The sequence below is a fragment of the Equus asinus genome, chromosome 14, assembly GCF_041296235.1.
Source record: "Equus asinus isolate D_3611 breed Donkey chromosome 14, EquAss-T2T_v2, whole genome shotgun sequence".
Taxonomy (NCBI): Eukaryota; Metazoa; Chordata; class Mammalia; order Perissodactyla; family Equidae; genus Equus; species Equus asinus.
The window spans coordinates 39,881,368-39,905,267 of record NC_091803.1 but is presented as its reverse complement, the minus strand read 5'-3'; the positions used below and the strand labels follow the sequence as shown (position 1 = coordinate 39,905,267).

Below are 23,900 nucleotides of genomic sequence, written 5' to 3'. Positions count from 1 at the left end.
GGTCCCTCCATCTGGGACAACTGGGTTCTTACAGTCCCAGATTGTTCAGCTGTGCTGTGGGCACAGTTGGTCAGAGAATACATGAGAATGCCTGTAAAGGGCTCAGCGTGGCTCCTGCATGTAGCAAGCACTCAGTAGATGCTTCTTATTAAGGCTTGGAGTGTGGAGAGAGCTGCTGTCTTAGGACAAAGCCTGCTCTTCTCTTGGTGGCATTTCAATGTGGGCTTCTGTTTAGGATCTGAGTGGGGGGCTGCAAAGGTATGCATGCACCTCCCAAGCATTGACGAGCTTTAGCTAAGGAGAACAAGCTTGCGCTTCTTCCAAGGCCTTTTCGTGAAGCTCTCTCTGGCAGATCATTTGCAAGTAGTTCAGCGTTGTACGCCCAATATCAAGGGTGACTTTAACAGCGAGCAGTCGAAGTGAATCCAGCTGTTAACAATCACAGTTGGACTTACCTGAACTACTGCTTATCTAACTCTATGTGGGAAAAACAAATTCTTTCACATGCATGAGAACTGGGCCAGATTTTTAAAGAATCACAATTTTGGGAATCAGAGGTGCTGTTGCAATGCCAGCTTGCCCATGTGGTTTGTGCTTCCACCGACTCCTGCTGGGTAAGTTTACTGAAAATGATGCATCTCTTTTCTCTTTCTGTTAGTTGTTTGCAGTCACTTCAGCAGCTGATGTGTCCAGGCTCTTGCTGACCTGCAGGTCGCTCATCACTGACTGTGCTTTAGCGAAATTTGGCTTGGACTCCGTTAATTTAGAGTTCTCTGACCTGGTGGCGAAGTCAGGAGGTTGAGCATATTTGCTTGTTGTTGCTTAGCTGGGGGTTGGATCAAGAGCTGAGGAATTGGATTGAGAGACCTGCTTTTGAACCCTGGCTGTACTGTTTATTGCTGGATGACCTTGGGCAGACCAAGTAGGCCCCTCTGACCCCTTGCTCCTACCCCTTTCTGCTGTTAGAATTTGTGAGATCTTTTTAGCTTCCCAGCCCTTTCCAGGGCTAACTAGGGCTTTTGGGGCTACAGCCCAAGCAGGTTTTATATGTAAATCCCCTGGTTGGTGGAGGCCTGGAATGCTGTCATTTCTATCTGAAATGGTTCCTTCTTATGTTAGCCCAGTCAGGGGGCTGGTGGGCAGGCTTGGATTTCCTTCTGTCTCCTGGAGACATTGCCTGAGTGGAAGTCACCCTTCTGTGGGTCTTGTCCTCCATTGCTGCTTCACAAATGCTGCGTTTACATCTCATGCCTATTTCAGTGCTCTCAAGCACAGGGGAAGCTCAAAATCTCAGGGGACCGAAGAGGAAGTCATAGGATATATGTGTGCAATCCTGTGTTTGTAACCAGAAGCTTCAGCCCAGCAGACCTCATATCTCTACTCTGAGATGACCAGGCATGGATTTTCCAGGGAGCCGTATAGCAGAATTGTCTGGCGAATGGATGCGGAGAACCACTATCCAGAGCTTTTCCCTTTTCTCTTTCAATTTGCAGCACTTTTTATGAAGACTGGTCTTTTGTGATGGATGAAGAAAGGTCTAGCATGCTCCCCACCATGGCAGCTGGTAAGCCTGGCCAAGGCCAGGGGTGCTGGGTCCTGTGAAGGTTGGTGAGCAGAGGAGGCTGGCTGGGGGTGAATTTATAACTCCGAGTGATGCTATGATTTTCCCTGTCCCTCACCCACTTAATGAATCACTCTCCACTGTCCTTCCTTTAGTGGCAGTTGAGTATTGAGTCCATTTATCTAGAATTTGATACCCTGTCAGAAAAAGCATGGGGTTGAGGGTTTTGGGCTATGGCTTTGCAGGTGTAATGTGAAGATCCAGGAAATTGGAGGCAGGAGACCTGCCCTTGAAGCCTGGCTCTGCCCCTCATTGGCTGGTGACCGGGGTTAGATCCTGAGAGCTTTTTCCTCTTTACTTTACTTTCCTCCTCTGCGGGCTGGGAATACCCCTGTAGTCTCCTTTATAGGGCTAGCTCAGCAGTCCCCTTTATAGGGCTGTGACAGATCAAATGTGGTCGAGTCATGTACGTGATCTGCCAACTCGAAAGCCCTGGATTGATGTTAGTGGGTGGTTGTTAAATTGTTCATCATTTGACTCTCAGAGCGAAAGATGGGAACCACCCAACAGAAGAGGGCAACTTGCTTTTTTCCTTCCAAATCCTTTGTTGCCTCCTTTTTTTCTTTCCTGAAACTTGACACTAAGTCCCACATATTGAGAGTTATGTTAGTCTAGTCCATGGATGAGAAAGTCAGGATTGACCATACTTTCCTCTGTAGGCCATAGGATACCAGTGCAGGTTTTTGCCTAAAGTAATAATAATAATGAAATTGGTGCACATTTTGTGTTCCTCACTGAGTTGAGTGTTTTTGCTGGGTCGTGGTCTTTAATACTTAAAAACCCTGTGAGAGAGATGCTATCATCCCCAGTTTACAGATAAGGTAACGGAAGCTCAGAGAGGTTGTACATGGCTTGACCAAGGTCTCATAGCTAGGAAGTGCCAGTGCTAGGGTTCAACCCAGGCAGTCTGACCCCAGAATTTAGGACTTAACCACCCCCACTCCATGACTTCTCACTTGCATTTGTCTTCCTGACAGCGAGAGAATTTGGAAAGACTCAACTCCTATAATAACTGGTGCCTACTGACCCCAGTTTTTGGGAGGTTTTTATCAAACGTTTTCCCTCTTGTGCCCTATAATGTCTGCAGCTTGCTTATCCTGTTGGAGGGTAACTGTTCAACAGCAGACGCTCCAGACTGTTCCCTTTTTCGGGCAGGTCTGAACTCCATACTCTTTGCAATTAACATCGACAACAAGGATTTAAATGGGCAGAGTAAGTTCGCTCCTACCGTCTCGGACCTCTTAAAGGAGTCAACGCAGAATGTGACCTCCTTGCTGAAGGAATCCACACAGGGAGTGAGCAGCCTGTTCAGGGAGATCACGGCGTCCTCTGCTGTCTCCATCCTCATCAAGCCTGAGCAGGAGACCGACCCCCTGCCCGTCGTGTCCAAGCACGTCAGTGCTGGTGAGGAGAAGGCGCATGCGAGGTAGAACAGAGCGGGTCGCGGACAGGGCAGCAGACTGTGGCTGCGGTGGACACGCCTCGTCATCTAATCTGATGCACTTGCATTTTCACTTTACGTTTGTGTCTGTTTTTCTTACCCTTTTTCACTCTTATTCACTCCGAAAGGGACCTGAGAGCCTTACTGAGATGTCAAGATGAGAGTGTAGAAAGGCCAACAGCTCAGTCAGAGTGAACTAAAAGTGAAGGTGTGATGGTCACACGAAGCCCGATGAAGTTGATCTCCATTTGTTTATTCCTTCATGCGTCCATTCCTTGGTTGACTTACTGCATTCTGTGTGCTGGGCAGTGAGCCAAGGAAGACAGATTGCCAGCATTTAGCCTTCAGTCTCCTTTGGGATGGGTGGGGGTAGACATTTAAGGACAAATTCTATAAATAATTAGTTATCCTTCTGATAAATGGGATGAAAGCCAAGCATAGGGTGCTATGGAGGATGTTTACTGTTGGGGGGTGATATTTAGGTAGAGCCCAAGAGGAGGAAGGGGTTGGTCTGCTTTGACCCTAGGCTGTGGGGAGGCAAAAGAGAATTGGTTGAGTTAATTTTGTGAGAAGTTTACAATACACCTTGAGCTTTCAGGGACATCCAGAATGTTGCTACAACAAACTAGGAAATTTTGGGTCTAAGTGCTTTGTCCTAACATTCTCAAATCCCTTAAACAAGGTGGTAATCATGCTCATCCCTTTGGAATTATTAGTGGTGAAAACAGACTCCCATGGAGTCCCTTGGTACACGCTGGCTTTATCTGTCTTACCCTCTCCTTCTCGAACAGAGACTCCATGTGAATGACATAGCAAACAGGACTGTTTGGGACTTTGTGTAACAGGGATGCTGGAATTTATACACCCAAAGAGTATCCTGTCCGTCCATTTTGGGGGCTCTGCTTTGATGTTGTCTCGGAGTTGTGATACACTGGTGAAGCATCACCCTGTCACACCTGGTTTAGATGGACTGGATTTTTTAGAATTGGCTCGAAGTGTCTTACCCTCAAGTTTGATGATTAAGATGGGTGAACAGACTGGCTAACCCGAGCACTGATCACCAAGGCAGTCTTGACTTGTGCTTGTTAGCCTTTGCTGTGTAACAAACAGCTCCAAAATGTAGCGGCTTAAAATAACCATGGTTTATTATTTTTTTATGGTTATATGGGTTGGCAGGATGATTCTTTTGCTAGTTTCATGGGCTCATTCATGGGGCTATATTCAGCTGGTGGCAGAGCTGGAAGATCCAAGATGGCCGCACTCATTATCTGGAGTTGGTGCTGCCTCTTGGCTGGGGCATCTCACTCTTCTTCCACTGGGCCTCACATGCTCCAATAAGCTAGACTGGCTTCCTTCCATGGTAGAGTCAGGGCAGTGTTCCATGAGGGCACAAGACCTCTTGATGCCTAGGCTCCAGAATGCACATGCCTAGTTATTTCTGCCACATTCTGTTGGTAAAAGCAGAGCACTCAGCCAGCCCAGGTTCAAGGGGGTGGAGAAATAGACACACCCTCCATGGGAGGAGCAGCAGACTCCCATTGTAAGGAGCGTTGTGCAGTGATGAGAGGAAGCGTGGCCGTGAAACAATTGACCACATCCCCAAACTGGCTTTCTTGGTCTCATCTACCAGCTATTGAGAGTATTTCCAAAGTAAAACAGTGAAAAACCATTTCAGCGATGCTCTCATCCTTTGACTCAAAGTGCTTAGAAGGAACCATTTTAATGTGTGCTCTGTGGCATCTTTGTTTAAATTGGAAGTACAGGCCCGCATCCATTTTGCTCAGTCTCCTGTAGACAGGTTTTTTTCCCCAGGACTTAAATTCACATTCTTTTTCGATCTTAAATTTATTTTTCAGTAGAATAGTAGAGGATTTTCCCCCACAATTTAGAGGCAAGATGGCTCGATCATACCTTTATGTTGCCTACTTTTTCTTATACCATGTCTTTTCTTTTGCCAGATGCCAAATGTAAAAAGGAGCGGAAGAAGAAAAAGAAGGTGACTAACATCATCTCCTTTGATGATGAGGAAGACGAGCAGATCCCTGGTGATGTTTTTAAAAAGATACCTGGGCCTGGGGAGAGCTCGGAGGAGAACTCCGATCGCTCCTCAGTCAATATCATGTCGGCTTTTGAAAGCCCCTTTGGACCAAATTCCAATGGAAGTCAGAGCAGCAACTCATGGAAAATTGACTCTGTGTCTTTGAACGGGGAGTTTGGGTACCAGAAGCTTGATGTGAAAAGCATTGATGATGAAGACGTGGATGAAAACGAGGACGACGTGTACAGGAACACGTCAGGAAGGAAATGCATGGGCCGCTCAGAGTCGCCTGAGAAGTAAGTTCCACTTTGGCTCTGCATGAAGGGTGGTACACTAACTCCTCTTTCTGCAGTATTGGGTGAAATAACAGTGCAAGTTTTATGTGTGTTTAGGACATCATTCATTTTTCGGATCTTGATTTAGGAGGAAGGAGTGTTAGCTTGCTATTCTCCTGCGAAGTAAGGGGAAGGGAGTATATTTGAAGGTACTTAGTCAAAGTTGGTGTCAAGATGTGTGCCTTGAAATTTTTGCTTTTTATACACGTCTTTCATTTTTATTGCTTGGATTTCCTCGCATCTCTAACTTGCCACTAGCGCAGGAAGCTCAGGAGAAAGGCAGGGTTATTCTAGAGAATGGTGGCAGGCTGGGAATTTCTGTTATCTCCAGGGGTGTGGACAGCAGTGTTTGCCTGCACTTGCGGCCTTCACCCTGGAGTCGCAGTAGGTTTATACCTATGGAAGGGGCTTGGTGCCCGTGAAGGCGTAAGGCAGAAAAGCATAGTGAGGAGCTTGGAGCTTGGATCTTGGGGTCAAGACAACCCGGGCTCTTGTTTACTAGCTGTGTGGCTCAGGTTGGATCAGTTAGATGAGTTACTTCACCTCCCAGAGGCTCGGGCCTCATCTGAGACCTGGGGGAAAAACGACACCTGCTTTGTCGCGTTGTTGTCCGGTTAGTGGGAGACTGCATGTGGGACCTTTGGCACGGGGCTGGCGCATCAGGAGACACAGCACAGGTGAGCTCCCGCTGCTGTGCTGCTCTTGGAATAGTCCCTGTGCTTGGTCGTACTCTTCATGCCCAATAAACGAGGTCCCTCTTCGCCTGGGCTTCACCGTGCGCAGTGCCGTCCTAATCACGGCTGACGTCAGAACCAGCCTGCGAGAGTATGAAATGGAGATGTGGAGACGCCGCGGTGTGATTGAGGGGCGCAGTATGTCACTAGCCCTAAGCCTTTCATTTTCATGTTGGTTTAATATGAGGTTTTGTCTTTCTCATGAGACCATGCGTGTTTTTGTTTTTGATTTTTCCTCTCGTCCTCATTCGCATGGACATCTGTATTAGTAGTATTACCTTATTGATCAGCTGTGATACGCCAGCTCTGTATCTACCTTGTCCCAACACTTAGAGCTGTTGGGAGGTCAGTGGGCGTCACCCCCACTTGATGGGTGAAAGCACAGGATTCCGTACAGAGTTGAGATTTGTCAAAGCGGTGGGCAGAGCTGGGATTAAGGTTAGTGACGCTGCGCTCCAAAGCTTACACTGTCAAATATTTTCTGTTTCTACGTAACTAAGAATATCAGTTGGTTGATCTTCAGTCAAATCGATATGTCAGGATTTGCTAAAGGTGGCCCCATTGTTGAGTATTTAGGTTGTTGGCATTTTTATTTTATTTTTTTTCTTTTTGTTATCAGCCATTCTTAAGGGAACATTTTCCCGAAAAGGCTTTTTCTCCTCCTGAAGTGTTAGGGTGACTTCTCTGCAGCGTTGTTCTTGCTTACAGAGAATGAATGTTTTTGTGCCTGGGCTCCAGGTCTTGCGACCTGCTGTATTAGTCAGGCTTCTCCAGAGAAACAGAACCAATAGGGTGTGTGTGTGTGTGTGTGTGTATATATATATATGTGTGTCTATCTATGTATGTATGTATCTGTGTATGTATCTATCAAGAGAGATTCATTTTAAGGAATTGGCTCATCTGTTGTGGAAGCTTGACAAGTCCAAAATCTGCAGAGTGGGCCAGCAGGCTGGAGACCCCAGGAAGAATTGCAGTTCGAGTCCGAAGGCAGTCTGCTGGAAGAATTTCTTCTTCTTTGGGGCAACCTCAGTCTTTTACTATTCAGACCTTCAACTGATTGGATGAGGCCCACCCAAATTATGGAAGGTGATCTCTCTTACTTAGTCTACTGATTTGAATGTTAATCTCATAAAAAAAATACCTTCACAGAAACATCTAGAATAATGTTTGATCAACTAGCTACTGTGGCCTAGCCAAGTTGGCACATAAAATTAACCATCACATCTGCCTTTAGTTCTTAATCTGGGCATTTTAGGAAGTACCATCTGCATTCTAGGTCTCTAGGTGAGCACATCTCTGAGTTGATTCACTCCATGGGTTTTTTGGCCTCAAACACGGTCATTTCTCTTCCTAGCAGACTGGTACCATTGAGGGGAGTCTGGAGGGGGAGGCCAATTTGAGCCAAGGTAGCCGCCAGCATTGTGATGTGTAAACACAAAACAGTGCAGGGTGACCTTTACAGGGGCCCGGGCCCTTTGAGGCCATCATGCCTCCTGCAGATTATGGACAGCCTCTCCCTGGCCGAAAGTGGGGCTCTTGATCGAACATTCCACAGAGCGTCTTGGGGAAAGAGCAAAGGAGTGATGAGATGGCCTACTGAGTAATACTTTCATTTTGATTCTAACCTAATGTTCGCGTGAAAGGTCTGGGAGCCTGGAGGGGCCAGAACTTTAACAGTTTCTTAGTACAGCCAGGTGTGCGAGGGGAATGTGGCAGGCCAGGAGCAGCGCACTGTGGATTGCCATCGCCTCTGGCAAAGCCAGTGCTCCGATTGTCTTTAAGATGCTCTGTTGGCCAAAAGTTGGCTTGATGCCTCTGTTTGCTGGCAATTAAACCACTTCTTTGATGGCTGAGGACAAATCTTGTGCCTCCCGCCTCAATATTCATAAGTGTTGGCTTTGCTCCTTTTTTTTTTTTAAGGGGATAATATCTTTATTATAGAAAGGAGTTTTTCTGTCGCTTCATATGTGTCCTATGACACCAGTGGGGAAGTGGGATGAAAACACGACTCAAAGAGAATTACAAGCATATGGAGAAATGTCGCACCTTACTGGTGATTAAGCTAAGGCAGAGTGAGACCAGACGCCATACTTTGCCCGTCACATTTGCCAAGACTTAAATGGAGAGCTGGGGAAAGGCAGCCCTGGGTTCGCGCCCTGCGGGGAGGGCTTGGTGTCTTCCAGGCTCGTGGTAGAAAGGGATGCTGTGGCCAGGCTGGTGCCCAGGGACCTCCTCAGAGAGCTGGGAGTGTTTCCCACCCGCTGTAGCAATCCCACTGCTGGGATTCTACCCTGAGCACAGTCTCAGGAAAAGTTGCTGCGTCTAGGCACCAAAGTCCTTCTTCAAAGAAGGGGAACACTGGCGCTGACCTCAATGTGCACCTGCCGCGGAATGGTTGACAGTGCACTGTCTCGTAGTTTAAACCTTAACATCTCAACGGTTAGGACCTGAGACATCTTAAACAACTTTTAAGAGCATCTGAGCAGAGTGAAGATGAACTTATGACTTCATGTTCCGTGAGAAGAGCAAAATATAAAATCCTACATTCTGCCTCATTACGACCTCATAAAGGAAAGTAGGTGCAGAAGGAAAGAAAAAAGACGCTAAAGAAATAGCGTCTAACTCAGCTGTGTTTTGGGTAATGTGGCTTTGGGTGTATTTTTTTTTCCTTCCTCCTTTTGGCATTTTCCAGCTTTTAAAAGAAGTGTCTGACTTTCCTGCTGAAGAGCAACCCCCGTTACTCTGTTTTTAGGCCGTCTGTGGCACTATATTCCCAGTCGGTCTCTGCCTCCGGAATCACTTCAGGGCAACTCATTTTTGAGGGCGTGGCCCACTGGCCGCTTTTACTTGGGTTCCAAACCTCAGCTGAGGGCCTGGCTTCACCTTGCACTCTGCATATGTTGCTGAGAAGTGGCAAGATTTCTGCTTGTCAACAGCAGAAACCCCCCTCCTGGAGCCAGCGTGATGGCCGGGGAAAGGACTAGAGGTTTTGGCGCCTTCTCCTGGGGGTCACCCCCGACCACCTCTGGGTCTCCAGGAGTCCCCTTCTCACCAGCTGCTGGGTCAGAGCCCCAGGAGGGCTGCTCTTGACAGATTCTAGAGGCACTGCCAAGTTCACCTCAGAGCTCGGCCCCAGTTTGGTTCTGCGGCTGGCCACACAGGTGGGAGCACTTCCTCTTCTGTGTCCCAGTCTGCTGTCCCAGAGTGTCAGTGTGTGTGGGACCTGCAGGATTAGACTCCATTAGGACCATTTCCCGCTGTGTTCCGTGCCCAGTGCCGGTGTCCGACTGAACGCTGAAGAGGGCTGAGAGGACACCCTCTGCACGACAGGCCTCTAGACCAGAGGCGGCCAGCTGGCCTGCAGGCCCAGTCCACCCCCACACCCCGAATGGGCCTTACGTTTCTACAGTGTTGTTTAAAAAGGGAAACGAACAAAGAAGGATACTTACGGCCACAAAGCCTAAAATATTTACTCTGGTCCTTTACAGAAAAAGTTTGTTGATCACTACCCTAAACGAAAGAAAAGCTATAGACATCCTGTCACCTGGTGGGCAGCAGCCAGAGACCCATCGTAGTTGGGTTTGGAAGACCTGGGCTCTGATCCTGCAAGCCGTGGTTCTGTCCAAGAGGATGAGCTTGCACACGTCACGTATTCTGGTTGAGTTTTTCCCTCTCTCTCCCCTCTTCCCTCTTTCTCCCTGTCCCCTTCTCTCCCTCTCCGCCTGCCTCTTCTATTAAGTAGGTGTGATTATGATCAGCTTTGGTCTGCTTTACAACTAAGTTACAAGGTGATTTTTATAAACTTTAAGGTACCACACAAACACATCCTGGTATTTATTAGTGTTTCCTAATTGCGCAGAGGCAAACGCTGCAGTGGGCAAATCCTTTCTCCGTCGGGTTTAACTGAACCCATCTGGCGTTACAAAGATCGTCCAGGTTGGTTTTGTACTTTGTGGAGAAGGTGACAATGTAACAGATCATATGAGCCTGGTTAATATTTGAGCTGACCCCCTTTCTTGGAAGGGACCCAGACATGATCTGGTCTGATTTTGTCCTTTTCCTCACGAGGGTTTAAGAACCAGCAAGGCGAAGGGACACCGGCTCAAAATCACGTGGCTGCCATCATTTCAGAACCTGGAACACTTGCTTCCTCCTGCGGCAGCACTTTGCACATGCTCGTCCCTCCCTCCTTCCTCTGGTCCCTCCCCTCCCCGCCGCTGACCCCTGTGCTTCCTTTTGCTCTCACCTCCAACCTCTCTTCTCCAAGGAAGCCTTCCACGATCTTCCTGACCAGCTCCATGAATCTAAGCTGCCGTTACACCTTCTTGCAGGATTATTTGATTCATGTCTGTGTCCCCTACCAGACTGTAAGCTCCACGAGGGCAGGATAAACACTATTGGCTGGCTCTTTTGCAGCACAAGTATATGTGACACAGTGCCTGGCATATAGTAGGTGCTCAGTAAACACTGGTTGAAGGCGTGAATGCTTGAATGCTGCATCCGGACCATGTGCTCTGACTCCCAGCCCAGCCCCCTTCTATTTTCAGCCCATCGTGGCCTGGTTAGTTCCCAAGAGGAAATGTGGGAGGCCCAGCGGATGCTTGTGGTGGTCTGAGCCCATGGGGCTCTTCGCCCTGTCTCACAGCTGTGTTCTCTCACCTTAGGCCCGTGGATGGGAGCACCTGCCTTTCCAAGATGCACAGCTGGGCTCCACTGCAGGTGCTGCATGGTGACACCGACGTCCTCTTTCCGGTCAGTGGAGTTGGCTCCTACAGCCCCGCAGGTGAGTGATGCCTCTTTTCCTCCAGCACGAGCTTTGGCTCAGAGAACCTGCAGGCATATCTGGGTCATCTGCGCAAGTGGGAGTGGGAGCCAGGAGACATGGGGCTCAGGCCAGGAGGGGCTTGTTGAGATTGGAAGTGGCAGAGGGTTTGGCTCCTCTTCTTGCTGAACCTGGGTGTTTGGGTGCTCTGCCCTGAGTGGGGGTCGGGCTGAACCAGCTGGCAAGTCACCAGGAGCCCAAGCCTGCTTTTTTCTTGCCAGTGACTTGTTGAACTTGATCATGTACAAGCTGATACAAATAGTATCAAAAATGGTGGTGACCATTATTTTTGCCTCTTAGCAGAAGAGAGAAGTTCACAGAATTCATAGTGATAGAGGCCCTGGCACCCTTTATAGCAAAGGGCTTGGAGGTCAGGGAGGAGCTTGCTTAAAACCTGCCTTTGACATACTTAGCCTCAATAAATGTTAACTCTTAATTTGGTTCTTATCATGCTGGACCACCTTGTCCTGGAATCTTGCAGGTTTGTCTCCTCAATGAGACGTACATTCAGGATGAAGACTCTGTTTCACATGCCCATGTTCCCACCCCAGGCTCACAGATCTAAATTCTCCATGAACATCAGCTCCATCCTGCATTCCTGCCACTGGCTTGTTGTGTGGCCTTGGCAAGTCATTTTTCTGTCTGCTTTCCCATCTGTGGAATAGGTACACTGCAAGGTTGGGGAGCCGTGGTGTTTGCGAAAGACCTGTTTTACGCAAATTTGTAAATTAAATAAATATTCTATGAATACGGAAAAAAAAAAAAATAAAACCTGCCTTTGGAGTGGGTAAGTGTTTCTGACCTGTTCCATGTGCTTGAGCACGCTCATGTGTGGTTCGTTGTTGTTTTCTTTAGCTAGAGCAGGCTACGGGGTGTGGGGGGTGTGGGAGGAGGTGTGGATCAGCCCTGCTCACCCAGAGGGGTGGCTGTGCAGTACAGCCGATACAGTGCCTGGCGCAGTCAAGCGCTCGGTCGTCATCACTGCCCCAACAGCACTACCAAGACCTCGGGCCCCAGTGTGGGTATCCGTCTCATCTTTGTAAGGCCAGGTGTAGGAAGCTGTGATGGGGCCCACCCACTGCTCAGGAAGCTCTTGACATTCTGAACCGGATGATAGACTGTTGTTCTTGTCACTGTCTGGGGAACAGAAACTTAAACTAGCTGGAGCACAGGGCAAGGCGGGGACGTTGATTGGCAGCAGTCTAGAGTGGGGTCGGATACGAGCTGGGCAGATCACCTCTCTGAGCCACAGTGTTCCCGGCGGAAATCGAGGCTAGTGAGAATGCATGGCTGAGGGACTTCTGTCTGCCAGGCTGATCTGCTCTTCTGGAAAGTGTGGATGATGGTGATAACGACAGCCAACACTTATCAGACCCTTGATGTGAGTCCGGGACTGTAAAGTGATCGACTGGGTTAACTCTTCCACTCGTGAGCACAGCCTGGGAAGAGGGTGTGGTTGCCATTACATCACCCTCCTCTCAGATTTGTGCTGATGAGTCCCTGAGTTAATCTCAGAAAAGGTGCCAGACATGTGCTAGGGCCCCGTGAAAGCTTACTGCTAATGTTGCAGTAGTGACAGGATAGGACATCTTGTGGGTGTCATGGGCCTGGGCGCTGGGCCTTGGAATGGATGGGTAGTATACCAAAGATAAAAATGACCCCCAGACCCCCATCCGGAGATGGTCCTGCTGTCTTTCTCATTCTGCGCCCCCAGGCTTCCTTATGGGGCTCTGCCCCCCATCTCTTCTCTCTTCTAGTCTGCCTTTGCTCCCTCATCCTTCTCGCCCCCTCTCCTTTTGGCCTGTACTTGGCTGAGGTGCATCACCATTGCCTCGCTACGGGAGCCTCTCTCTGGGTCTCAGTTGAAATCTGCAGAGAGGGAGAGTCTGTGGGCCTAGCTCGCGTCTGTAGGCCAGGCTAGCTTCTTTCCAAGGGCACCATCCTGGGTCCAAGCAGCCAAGGGTGGGGTTTTGCAGACAGCACGTGGTCCTAACTGTGTCTAGGACCACTGGAGAGTTTCCAGTGTCTGTTCATGGCTTCCAGGTCGCGATCCAGCTCTGCTTGTCTTGCCCTCCCCACTGAGGGACTTGTTTGTTGGGTCGTGCATCGTTGCTGGGCCAGTAGGTACAGTCTGTTTTGTTTCCAGCGGCTCCTGCATTTCTTCACTGGGCTCCTCTACCCATCAGACCTCGGGGGCTGATGGCTGGCTACTCTGGGGCATTGCTGTTTACACTGGGGTTTAGTCACAGAAGCCAGCATTCTTCCTACCTCTCTGGGCCTTCTGTAGACCAGAGTTTCCAGGGAAAGTAGCTGCCGGCCAGGCTCCAGGATTCCCCTGAGGAGACATCCCGCTGGCAGATTTCCCACAGTCCCACCTCTGGCTCTCAGCCTCACAGACCCAGAGGCTCCATGTGATCACTGTTGATGGGACCCCAAGCTCCAGCTTATCTGGATTATCCTCACCAGAGAGGCTGTGTATGAGCTGGCCTGCCAACTTTTTAATTTCCTACAGTAACAAGGCTATCAGGAGCCTTGGAAGCTTGTGACAGCCTGAGGGGCAGACTCTTTGGGGGCGGAAGCATTGCATGGGAAGACACTGGAATCAGAGCCGGGGAACCCGCTACCTGAGTGGAAGGCCAAATTACATCTGGTTCCTCCTGGCCTGCTGCCCTACTTCCATGGGAGGCACGTGGGCCAGGTGTTCCTGGGACTGGCCTGTCTGCCGGAGCGTTCCTTCCCTCGGCAGCCCTGGGCGCACGCTGCCAACATGTCATTTTCTTTCCTTCCATTTCTGACTGGCACCCCTTCTGATTGACAGCCCCCTACTTGAGCAATATTAGCATATTCTCTCGCATTCTGGCCTGCGGGCCATTTGGTGTCTTTAATGGTGACTTTGCACACAGAGCACTCCTCCCTTGGGAGACCTTTCCAGCATCTTTGAAAACGTTGGTGCATCTGCAGTCACTGCCCTTGCTGGTATTTAGAGAAAGGGAGAGGCAGGGAGGAGGATCAAAAAGGAGAGAGGCTCGTGGTGGGAAAGGATGGGTGTTTTCGTAGCTAAGTCTCGGGAGGGAGAAAGCGGCGGAGAGGGGACCCCAAGCACAGAATTATCCTTCTGAACCTCGGAAGATGCAGCTCTGTGGTTTAGGGGGGCCCTGCTTTGGGCTGCATTTCTGGGTTTCTGGAGGGACTGAGAAGGGAGACACCAGCCCAGGGTCACATGAGTCCCTGACAGCAGACGGAGGATTAGATACAGTCATTCTTCCAGGCGTGTATATTACACACAACAGAGCAAAGCACGTTTACCAGCATCTCTTCGAAGCTGCAAGGGAGAGTGAGCCCCCAAAGTTTTTTCCAACTGAGAATGCTAAACTGAGGTGAAAAACACCCTTCTCTATGCACTGCACGTGTGAAGCTGGCATTGCTCGTCTCCTCTTGGAGGGGCTGTGTTTACTGTTGGGGCTTAGCCAGCGCAGTCACTTTCTGAGGCCCTGCTGCAGTTCCTTTGAAACCTCAGCCCCTCAGCCCCTGCGTTTCCTATCAGGTGTCACGTTCTGTAACTTCTCCTCCTCCTGCCCTTGGGTCTTTGGAGTTGTTTGTTGTGGGTGAGGGGGGTTCTGTGGTAGCCCTGCTCTGATCTGGTGATGTTAGAGCTGGGCTCCCAGACGGGAACTTTACAGTGTGAAATGTCAAAATACTGTGGTGGCCACAGGTTCTGCGTTGTGCGTGGTTCCCACCTCACTTTGGAGGGTTGTAAGGCTTTAGGGCTTATGGTTTTCTTTACTGAGTCAGTGGCCTTCCTGCTCTGTGCCAGCATCCCCCAAACCCTTTTACCATACTCAGGATAAAATCCAGAATCCTCAGTGGCCATCCAGGCCCCAGCGCACCCAGCAGCTGCATCTCCTCCTGTCCCATTTGCTCAGTGCCCCCAGCCACACCAGCCTGCTGCTTCTTCCTTACACCGAGCCACACGCTCCTCCTGCCTTCCACACCAGTGCACACCCTTTGGGTTGCAGCCTGAGTGTTGCTGTCTCATGGAAGACCAGACAGGCCAGGCCTCATGTTTCACGCTGTCGTAAACCTCATGTGTCTCCATTGCTTGGGCCTCAGTTTGTGATCTTGTATGTGTCTAATTGCTTGATGACGCCTGTCCCCTCTACTAGTCTTTGAGGTCCATAAGGACAGGACAATGTCCGTCTCGATTCCAGTGTGACTCTGACCTTGGCCAGAGCCAGGCCGATGGCTGGGGCTCAGGAAGCCTTTGCTGAGGGGGTGAGTGGATTGATGCAGCAGGGATGGACACCTGGCAGTTGGGAAAAATGAACTCCAGGGATGTGTAGAGGGAAGAGCAAGTATCTCAGGTGACTGAGTGAGACTGAAGTGGGCGAGGGCTCAGCTGTGCCGTTGGGCAGATGCCGGTTCACATCCTCGCCTGCTGACCTGGTGATGTTGAACAAGTCACTTAAATCCTCAAGGTCCGTTTCTTCATCTGTAAAATTAAGATAATAGTGGTACTATTATCGAGAGGGGCCTTGAGCCTGGGTGAGAGTCCGTGTCTCTGCATTTGCTCTGTGGCCCCGGTGCCTCAGGCCCACTACAGCTGTCAGCCTATCGTGGTCGTGCATTGTGACGGGAAACCCCCTCGGGCCGAGTAGCCGTCGTGTCTGGGATGCCGGTAGGTAAGGTTGGCCTTTCCTCCTGCTGTGGATTTCTGTGGTTTGTGTTGGAATCCCCGTCTCTGCTTCTGGCCGCAGTGTGTGAGTTGGATTAGAGAGGGTGAGACAGAGCTGAGGGGCTCTGCTGCGGAAGACCCTTTAGAAAGCATTGAGCCTTTGAACCAGGGGCAGCGGAAATGGCTGTGAGCAAAGGGGGAAGCTAACTAGATGGAACTGGAAGGTCTTGGACACGGCCCAGCTCTGCGGTGGGAGGGGGGTGGGTGCCACACTCTTCTGAGGTTACGGCCCAGAGGGAAGTGGTGACGGAGGGCAGAGGTTTTGAAGGTAGGCCCCGTAGGGTATCCCAGTAGAGTTTTCTGACAGGCAGTTCGAAGTGTGACACTAGGATTCAAAATTGAGGTCCTAGCCGGAGGGGAGGGCTTGAGAGTTGTCATTGTCCCAGAGGTGAGAGCTGAGCCAAGACCTACCTGGATTTGCCAAGGGGGACAGAGGGCCATGAGCCCTGCCTCAGAGACACCTTCCCACAGGAGTCAGAAAAAGGAGGGCCTGAGAGTAGTGTTAGGAAGCCGGGAGAGGAGAGCTCCGAGGAGGGGGCGTGCTCAGCCTTGTCATGGCTGCAAGAAGGCAAGGAGGGGGATGGCAGGAAGAGTTCCTTGGGGTCCTTAGAGAGTGATTCCAGTTGACTGGGAGGATGAGAGCTGTGGCAGGCAGGCTCGGTTATAGAGAGACTTGATGCCCGCCACCACCCACCGAGTGTTCCCACTGAGTTGTACGTGTATTACAACGTAATTGTGTGGCAGGCATTATGAAAATATTGCGCGGTGGCACTAGTGTCATCCCTTTTCATAGATGAGGAAACTGAGACACAAAGGGCCTAGGTAAAAGTTGGGGAGCAGGGATTTGAACCCAGGCCGTTGGGCACCCTTTAACCCCAATGCTAGGGAGCGAGGAAGGGGAGGTAGAGAAAAGACACTTTGTTTCCCTTCAAACTTCTTCTTTTTTTTTTTTAATATTTGATTTTTTTCCTTTTTCTCCCCGAAGTCCCCCGGTACATAGCTGTATATTCTTCGTTGTGGGTCCTTCTAGTTGTGGCATGTGGGACGCTGCCTCAGTGTGGCTTGATGAGCAGTGTCATGTCCGCACCCAGGATTCAAACCAATGAAACACTGGGCCCGCCTGCAGCAGAGCGCGCGAACTTAACCACTTGGCAATGGGGCCAGCCTGTCCCTTCGAACTTCTTGAAAGAGGCAGGAGAGAGTGGACTAGCTTGGTGGGGGCAGCAAGGTAGAAGAAAAGGTGCAAAAACGTTTTTCCCTTAGGGTTCCCGTAGTTCAAGCCCTTAAGAGCTGGGGAATCTCGGGCAGGACGAAACCAGCATAAACAGAAGGAAGAACCCGCAGGAGGTGGCGAGGGCTGGCTTAGGGCAACGAGACATGCTCCTGCCGCCCCCGCATCCCGGGTCCCTGACGCAGGCCTGGTTGTGTAGTGGCATGGACAAGCCAGCATTTTCTCCAGGGAGCAGATGTTCTGGGTGATAACTGGCTTGAGTGTCACCATGTAGCCAAGGGGCACGGATTTGCACTTTTCCGTGGGAGAGAGAATGACTTGAACAGCAGCTGATACATTTATGGAGATCTTGAGTGCTTGTTTCTGGAGATGCTCTGTGGCCTTCTTCCATACGCCTTCCCCACGTGCCACTTAACACGGGGCAAGCAGCTTTTTAGAGAGGGGCCGTCACTTGGTCTTGGCTGGTGGTGCCGTCAGCGCTTGGACCGTGCTGCCCTCTAGTGTCGGTCTCAGGCCGCTACAGGCGGGAGCCGTTTTGTCCAGCAGAAGGCTGATTTATTCTCCCCTGATTCTGACTTGGCTCTGAAGATAGACTTCATGGGTAGTTCCAGGTGGCTCAAGGTCAGAAAGGCTAAGTGAGAGCATAAGGCCTTCTACTAGGGACTGACGCCAGATCTGAGATTATGGCCGGAAAAATGAAATGGGGAGCCGGTTAAAATCCAGTGTACACAGGAGGGAGAATTTCTGAGTCAACTGCTTAGCAGATGAGCCCACGTCTGCCTTGTGTCTTTGTCTCGTGGAGAAAATGCAATGAAAACAGAAGCCTGACTTTCTCCTGCGATTGCTCTGTGCACAGATGCCCCCCTTGGAAGCCTGGAGAACGGGACCGGGCCAGAGGACCACCTTCTCCCGGAGCCTGGGCCACGATACAGGTTAGTGTTCAGAGACCAGGTTGCCTCTGGGACCGGATTGTCCTAGTCACGACTCTGCATTTTATTCTTTTTTAAGTTTAGGAGGGCACCTGCTAGGATTAAAACGCAAGGCCTTACCTCACATTTCAGTTCAGAGTTAGCCTAACGTTCCAGAATGTGAAGTTGCCGAGGGTCTCAGAGAATGAGAGACTGTCAAGAAACTATTTATCACACTTCAGCTGCTTACCACCTTTACTTTTTCTGCTTTTGGGGCCATGTCTGGGTCCCTCCTCTATCATTATTTGCTTCATGTTAATATTTGATAATAGTATTCAACGGCTTTGATATTCTGTAATACCTAAGCCGCTTAGCCACCATACATTTGTGAAGTCTTAGTCTGGCCTGTAGTACTAAGTGCTTTTTCCAAATAAAGGTGTCTCAGAGTCCTTGGGTGTTTGGTGGCAGAGCTAAGATGGACACTCCAGTCTCACTGCTGCACGAGCCTTGTCACTCTTAGCTTTTTCCTCCGTCCTCTTCCTCGTTTCAGCTTGGTGTCCCAGGGCTGTCTCGAGTGTGCATTTTCAGCTTGAGCTCTAGGATGGGAGCCGCTGACTGCCCTGAACACTTCTTGGCAAGGGCAGAGTTACGGTCTCGCCCTGAATAGACGGGGTTGGGCTCTTTGAAGATGACACCAGCTGCAGGATGCTTGTGCCAGTTAGTGCACGGTCAGGAAGGACTGGTGTCAGCAGACCCATCCAGGACTCGGAGTCCTTTTTGCTGTTTATTTTAGAGAATTTGGAAAATGCAGCAGTAAATGAGAAAATGTCACTCTGAGTCCCCAAGTGCATTTTGCTGTTGACGTTTTGGTTCTTTTCCTCCTAGTCTCGTGTGTGTGCGTGTGCATGTGCACACGTGCCTGCGTGTGTGTGTGTGTTGTAACCATGTTGTGGCCCTGCTGTTTTCATGAAGGATGCTAAGTGTTATTTTTCCATGTTGCAAATACACCATCGACCCTCATTATTGGGGGTAGATATGTTCTATAAAGTCGCGTGAAGACTGAGCCAGTGACCAGGGGACATACAGGGTCTGGGGCCCGTAAGCCTCTGCTCACGTTTTTGTCAGCCAGTGAACACAGAACTTGGTTTGATGTCTGTCCTTGTTTACAGACACCTTACTTCACACCTGTGGTTGATTCCTTAACCGCGAACCCACAGCCGACAGCACTGTAACTCGCGCTTGGACTCAGGTCGCCTCACACACGATTTCTCCATCAGGCGCATCACGGCTTTCTCATGCTTAGAGAGACCAGACAGCACTTCAGCTCTGTGCTTGGGGCCTTTTTAGACAGCAAAATCACCAACACAAAGCACGAGGATGTGAGCAATGTGGCGCCCAGTAGCCCACAAAAGGACACGGGTGCAGTATGATAGTTGGCAGAAGAGGCACCGCTCACCTTGTTTGATGTCAGCCATGCTTGTGCATTCAGTGACTCAGTTTTTGCCATGCTGCACGTGTTTACTAGTGACCATGAGAGTGCACGAGCACTGATTTTGGAGTTACAAATAGACCTAGCTGATTTGGTGAATTTGTAAATATGGAATCGGCAAATAATGAGGATCGACTGTCTTTTCCAAGGGCTGCCTTCTGTTCCCTCTGGTAGGTGACCCTGAGTAAACTTAGCGCCTGCGAGGGTTTGAATGGTGGGGTTGTGGTGTTGAGTGGCCAGGAGTAACTCCCTTCTGCCTGCCTCTCTCCAGTGTGGAAGCCAGTCCTCCAGGCCCGGGAAGTCCTCTGAGCAGCCTGTTACCGCCTGCCTCGGTGCCAGAGTCGATGACGATCAGTAAGTACTTTCTTAGCCGCCTCCCCCAATTCTGGGATGACTTCTGGGCCTGTGCGTCACCGCAGTGCCTTTGTGCTTGCTCCTGCACGGTGCGGACTCTGTGAGATGTGGGGTGAAGTCAGGTGTGTGTGCATCTGGGTGTGGACTTGGTGTGGTTCGTGGATGTAGGCTTCCTGAGCTGTGGTTGACTCGTGATGCTTGGGCGTGTGCACGCTCTAAAGGACATGCTTTAGCAGTGGAGCGGCATCGAGTTGGAAGGGGAACGTGTGTTCCAGGTTTCGGGGTTTGCCTCTTGTAAAGCTGTCAGCTACAGAGAAACCGTTCTAGTTGGGTTTGCTTTGTAGCCCTGGAGGAATCATTTTTGTAAGTAAGGAAGAGTGTCTCTCTCAAAAATGAATGGAGGTTGCTAATGACCAGGTTCAAACTGTTTCCAACCTTACCGCTCAGAAAAAGTGTTCAAGATGTAGCAATTAAGATTAGGTTTGAGTGGCTTTATATAATAAAGAATAAACCAACTGTGGCTTAACAAGATAGAAATTCATCTCTCTGTCCAGAGGCAAGCGGGCTGGGGCTGGTATGTAGCTCCCTGGTCATCAGAGACCAGGATTCCTTCTATCTTTCCTCATAGTTTAAAATGACTGCTTTAGCTCCAGCAATCCCATGCTTATTCCAGGTAGCAGAAAGGAAGGAGGAGACAAAGGAGAGACTTCCTTCATTTTCTTAGGTAGGATTCAGGGGTCTGAACTTGCACAGGGAAAGAAACTACAACTTTTTTCTCTAGCCTCTGACTGAAATTTAGCCTTTTTTTCAATTATGAAAGTAGCAGCAAACTGTAGAAACCATAGTCCTGTCAGCAAAATGGGTGACTTTGTCACTGGTAGAAGTCCCAGGCGCCCACAGCAACTGGGACAGGAGAAAATCTCAGAACGTTGTTTCTGCTGAAAATATGGTGGTTTTCAATGTGATAATGAAGAATCCCGTGTATTACTTTGTCACTTTTTTTTTTTCCTTCAAAGATTTTATATTTCCTTTTTCTCCCAAAGCCCCCTGGTTCGTAGTTGTGTATTTTCAGTTGTGGGCCCTTCTAGTTGTGGCATGTGGGCCGCCGCCGCAGCGTGGCTTGATGAGCGGTGCCATGTCCACGCCCAGGATCCGAACCAGAGAAACCCTGGGCTGCCCAAGCAGAGCAGGCGAACCCAACCACTCAGCCACGGGGCTGGCTCCTACTTTGTCACTTTTATGTTTTACATTTTGGTAATTCTATTTCAGTATAATCAGTTTCCTTTGTGATTTTGTGGGCTTTATGCTTTTTTTTTTTTTTTTTTGAGGAAGATTAACCCTCAGCTAACATCTGCTGCCAATCCTCCTCTTTTTGCTGAGGAAGACTGGCCCTAAGCTAACATCCGTGCCCATCTTCCTCTACTTTATATGTGGGATGCCTGCCACAGCATGGCTTGCCAAGTGGTGCCATGTCCGCACCCAGGATCCGAACCAGCGAACCCCAGGCCGCCAAAGCAGAAAGTGGGCACTTAACCGCTGCGCCACTGGGCCGGCCCCTGCTTTGTGCATTTTAAAACCTTTTCCTGAGAAGGGGCCCATGGGATTCACAAGACTGCAGAATGGGTCCTTGGCACAAAAAAGGTGAAGCACCCCCCCCCCTCGACTTCCAAGCTGCAAGGACCCTCTTAGAAGGTGCACTGTGTCCCACTCGTGTGGCCACCATCAGTCCCGGGGGCTCTCCTGGCTGTTAAGGAGCCATTGTACCCCCCCCCCCCCCAATAATTAGGGTTTTCCTTGCTAAAGAAGGCAGCGTGGAGTTTGGGAGACAGCCGGCTTGGGCTGATTCAAGGATGAAGAGGAACTGAGCGGACCCTGTGAGGTGGGCGTGATGGAGATGACGCCTCACTGCGGGATGAGAGTGTGCAGTTGATGATGGCCCTTCTCAGCTCTGAATTCAGCTGAGCAGGTGTTTACAGATCCCCCGGCACGTGGGACACGTGGACTCGAGAACACCACGGTTGCTGGTTTTCAAATTTCAGTCCTTTATTTACCACTGTACCGTATTTAACCTGTCATTTTTTCTTTTTTAAAAAAATGCACTCAAAAAAGCCTGAATGCCTGTATTTAAAGCAGGAACTTTGTATGATTCCTGTAAATGGAGAGCCACTACCGGTTGGCTTAAATAGCGGGTAAAGATGAAAATAAAGACAATGGAAAGCGAACAGTGTTGTTCAGCGGCCCGGACGTCGTCGTCTGTCCCGGCTTCTGACTGAGGCCCGCTGCCCCTGTTGGAAAGAGACGTGAGTCAGTGAGGACGTCAGAGGATGTCCTGGTGCTGTGCCGGCTGCTTTTCCAGAAGCGATGGGAAGGATGGGGGCGGGGAAGGCGCTGTTGTTTGCCGCCTCGATCTCTGGCCCCTGCAGTCTCTGTGTGGGTTGCACCTCCATGTGGAGGGCTCAGCCTTGACTCTGCCTCTCAGGCTCATCTGCCCTAAAGAACACCGGTTTTTGCCTTATTTATGTGTTTTGAAAAGGACGGTGACCCTGAGATTGCGGATGTGAGTGCCGGGCTTCACAGGCGCCTTGTGCTGGGCACCGTTTGTTGAGTTTGGGCGTCTTCACACACCCCAGTGGGTACCCAGCCTTCTGCTCCCAAGGAGGTGTCCTGCTCCCCGGCGAGGTCCCGCCGTCGCGGGTCAAGGCGGTTCACTCTGCCAGCTGCTCTCTGCGGTCGACAGAGCCCGTGGTCTGTGGGTCCCTCAGTGTCCCTATTGGATTAGGGCCCCACCATGTGACCTCATTTAACCTCAATGACCTCTTTGTAGGCCCTACCTCCAAATACAGTCAAAACACATGGATTTTGGAGGGATGTGATTCAGTCCGTATCACGGGGTGTTTCAGGAGCAGGTGCCTAAGAGCTGTCAGCTTCAGATCAAGAATCGCATCCCAGCACATGAACCCGCAGGGGTCCACTCCAGAGAGGTGCTTGACCTCACAGACCCAGGAGAGCCTGGCCAAGGGCCCCGCGCTCTTGCTCTCTGAAGCGGCCACTGTTTCCCTCACATCGTGCCGATTGAATAATTGGTGTAGGTGGTGCCTTGGCCCCGTAACTCAGCTCGAGCTCGGGTGTGTCATCCTCCGTGCCTGCGGGAGTTGACAAGACCCCTACAAGCAGCCTTCCCCCAGGACGTCTCTGAAATGGCAAAGGGTTTTGTCCTGGGCTTTTTGGGTATTTATTGTTGTCGTTTTTTAGCACATGACCAGACCCATGTTCCTGCTCTCTCACTCCAAGGCCCTTTGGTACTTAAGAAAACACAAAAGCCTGTTATGAAAAATTAATTTTTCAGTGAAGTAGTAAAGACAGTTGTGAGCAAAGCAAAGCACCCGCCCTTCTGCCTCCGAGCTCTCCATTTCCGCAGCGAGTGTGCAGTTCGTGTTGTGGGTGTGCAGAGTTGTTCCTGGTGTGAAGTGCCTGGTGCTGGAGGGAGGCAGTGTGTTCCACGGCCAGGAGGGTGCGTTCCACGGCCAGGCTGCCGGCTGGTCTTAAAGCTCACAGCGCCTGTTTCCTCATCTCAAGTAAGGACGGGATGACTACCCATCTCGTATGGTCCGTGTGGAGATGAACCATGATGTGCTTGGAGAAGTATTTGGATCAGAGTCAAAAGTCCGTAAATGTTAGCTGTTATCCGTGGGCTTATTTTGTATTCTGCTTTCTTTCTTTCTTTTTAAATTGAGAGCCATTTATTTTATTTTATTATTTTTAAGATTGGCCCTGACCTAACATCTGTTGTCGATCTACCTAATTTTTTTTCCTTCTTCTCCCCAAAACCCCCCAGTACATAGTTGTATCTTCTAGTTCTTGGTCCTTCTGGTCGTGCCATGTGGAACGCCCCCTCAGCATGGCCTGATGAGCGGTGCCATGTCTGCGCCCAGGATCTGAACCGGCGAAACCCTGGGCCACTGAAGCAGAGCGCAGGAACTTAACCACTAGACCGTGGGGCCGGCCCCTGTATTCTGCTTTCTTAGCATTATATCATAGTCATCCTTTTCTTTTTCATTTCCCCAGTCATCCTGTTGAATGGCTGCATAACATTCTGTCATCTGATTTGTTACAATTTACTAGATTATTTGGTGAGGGGTTACCAGCCAGATTTTTGGTTTTTTGGCAGTGGGTTTCTTCATTCATTGTAAGGGGA

At 50.1% G+C, this 23,900-nt stretch overlaps 1 protein-coding gene across 18 annotated transcripts in view; it reads left to right on the top strand.

The window, feature by feature from the left end:
- SNX29 (sorting nexin 29) overlaps window positions 1–23,900 on the top strand; it is a 577,711-nt gene that overhangs the window by 59,536 nt on the left and 494,275 nt on the right. For all 18 annotated transcript variants that reach the window (XR_006513608.2, XR_011494296.1, XM_070484912.1 and 15 more), the window contains 6 exons: window positions 1,494–1,564; window positions 2,777–3,025; window positions 5,021–5,396; window positions 10,834–10,952; window positions 17,811–17,886; window positions 19,623–19,705. Coding sequence is in view for 16 of the 18 variants with exons in the window: in XM_070484912.1 (XP_070341013.1) it covers window positions 1,494–1,564; window positions 2,777–3,025; window positions 5,021–5,396; window positions 10,834–10,952; window positions 17,811–17,886; window positions 19,623–19,705 (974 nt within the window). In the remaining 2 variants the exon portion in view is untranslated. The remainder of the gene's footprint in view (window positions 1–1,493; window positions 1,565–2,776; window positions 3,026–5,020; window positions 5,397–10,833; window positions 10,953–17,810; window positions 17,887–19,622; window positions 19,706–23,900) is intronic.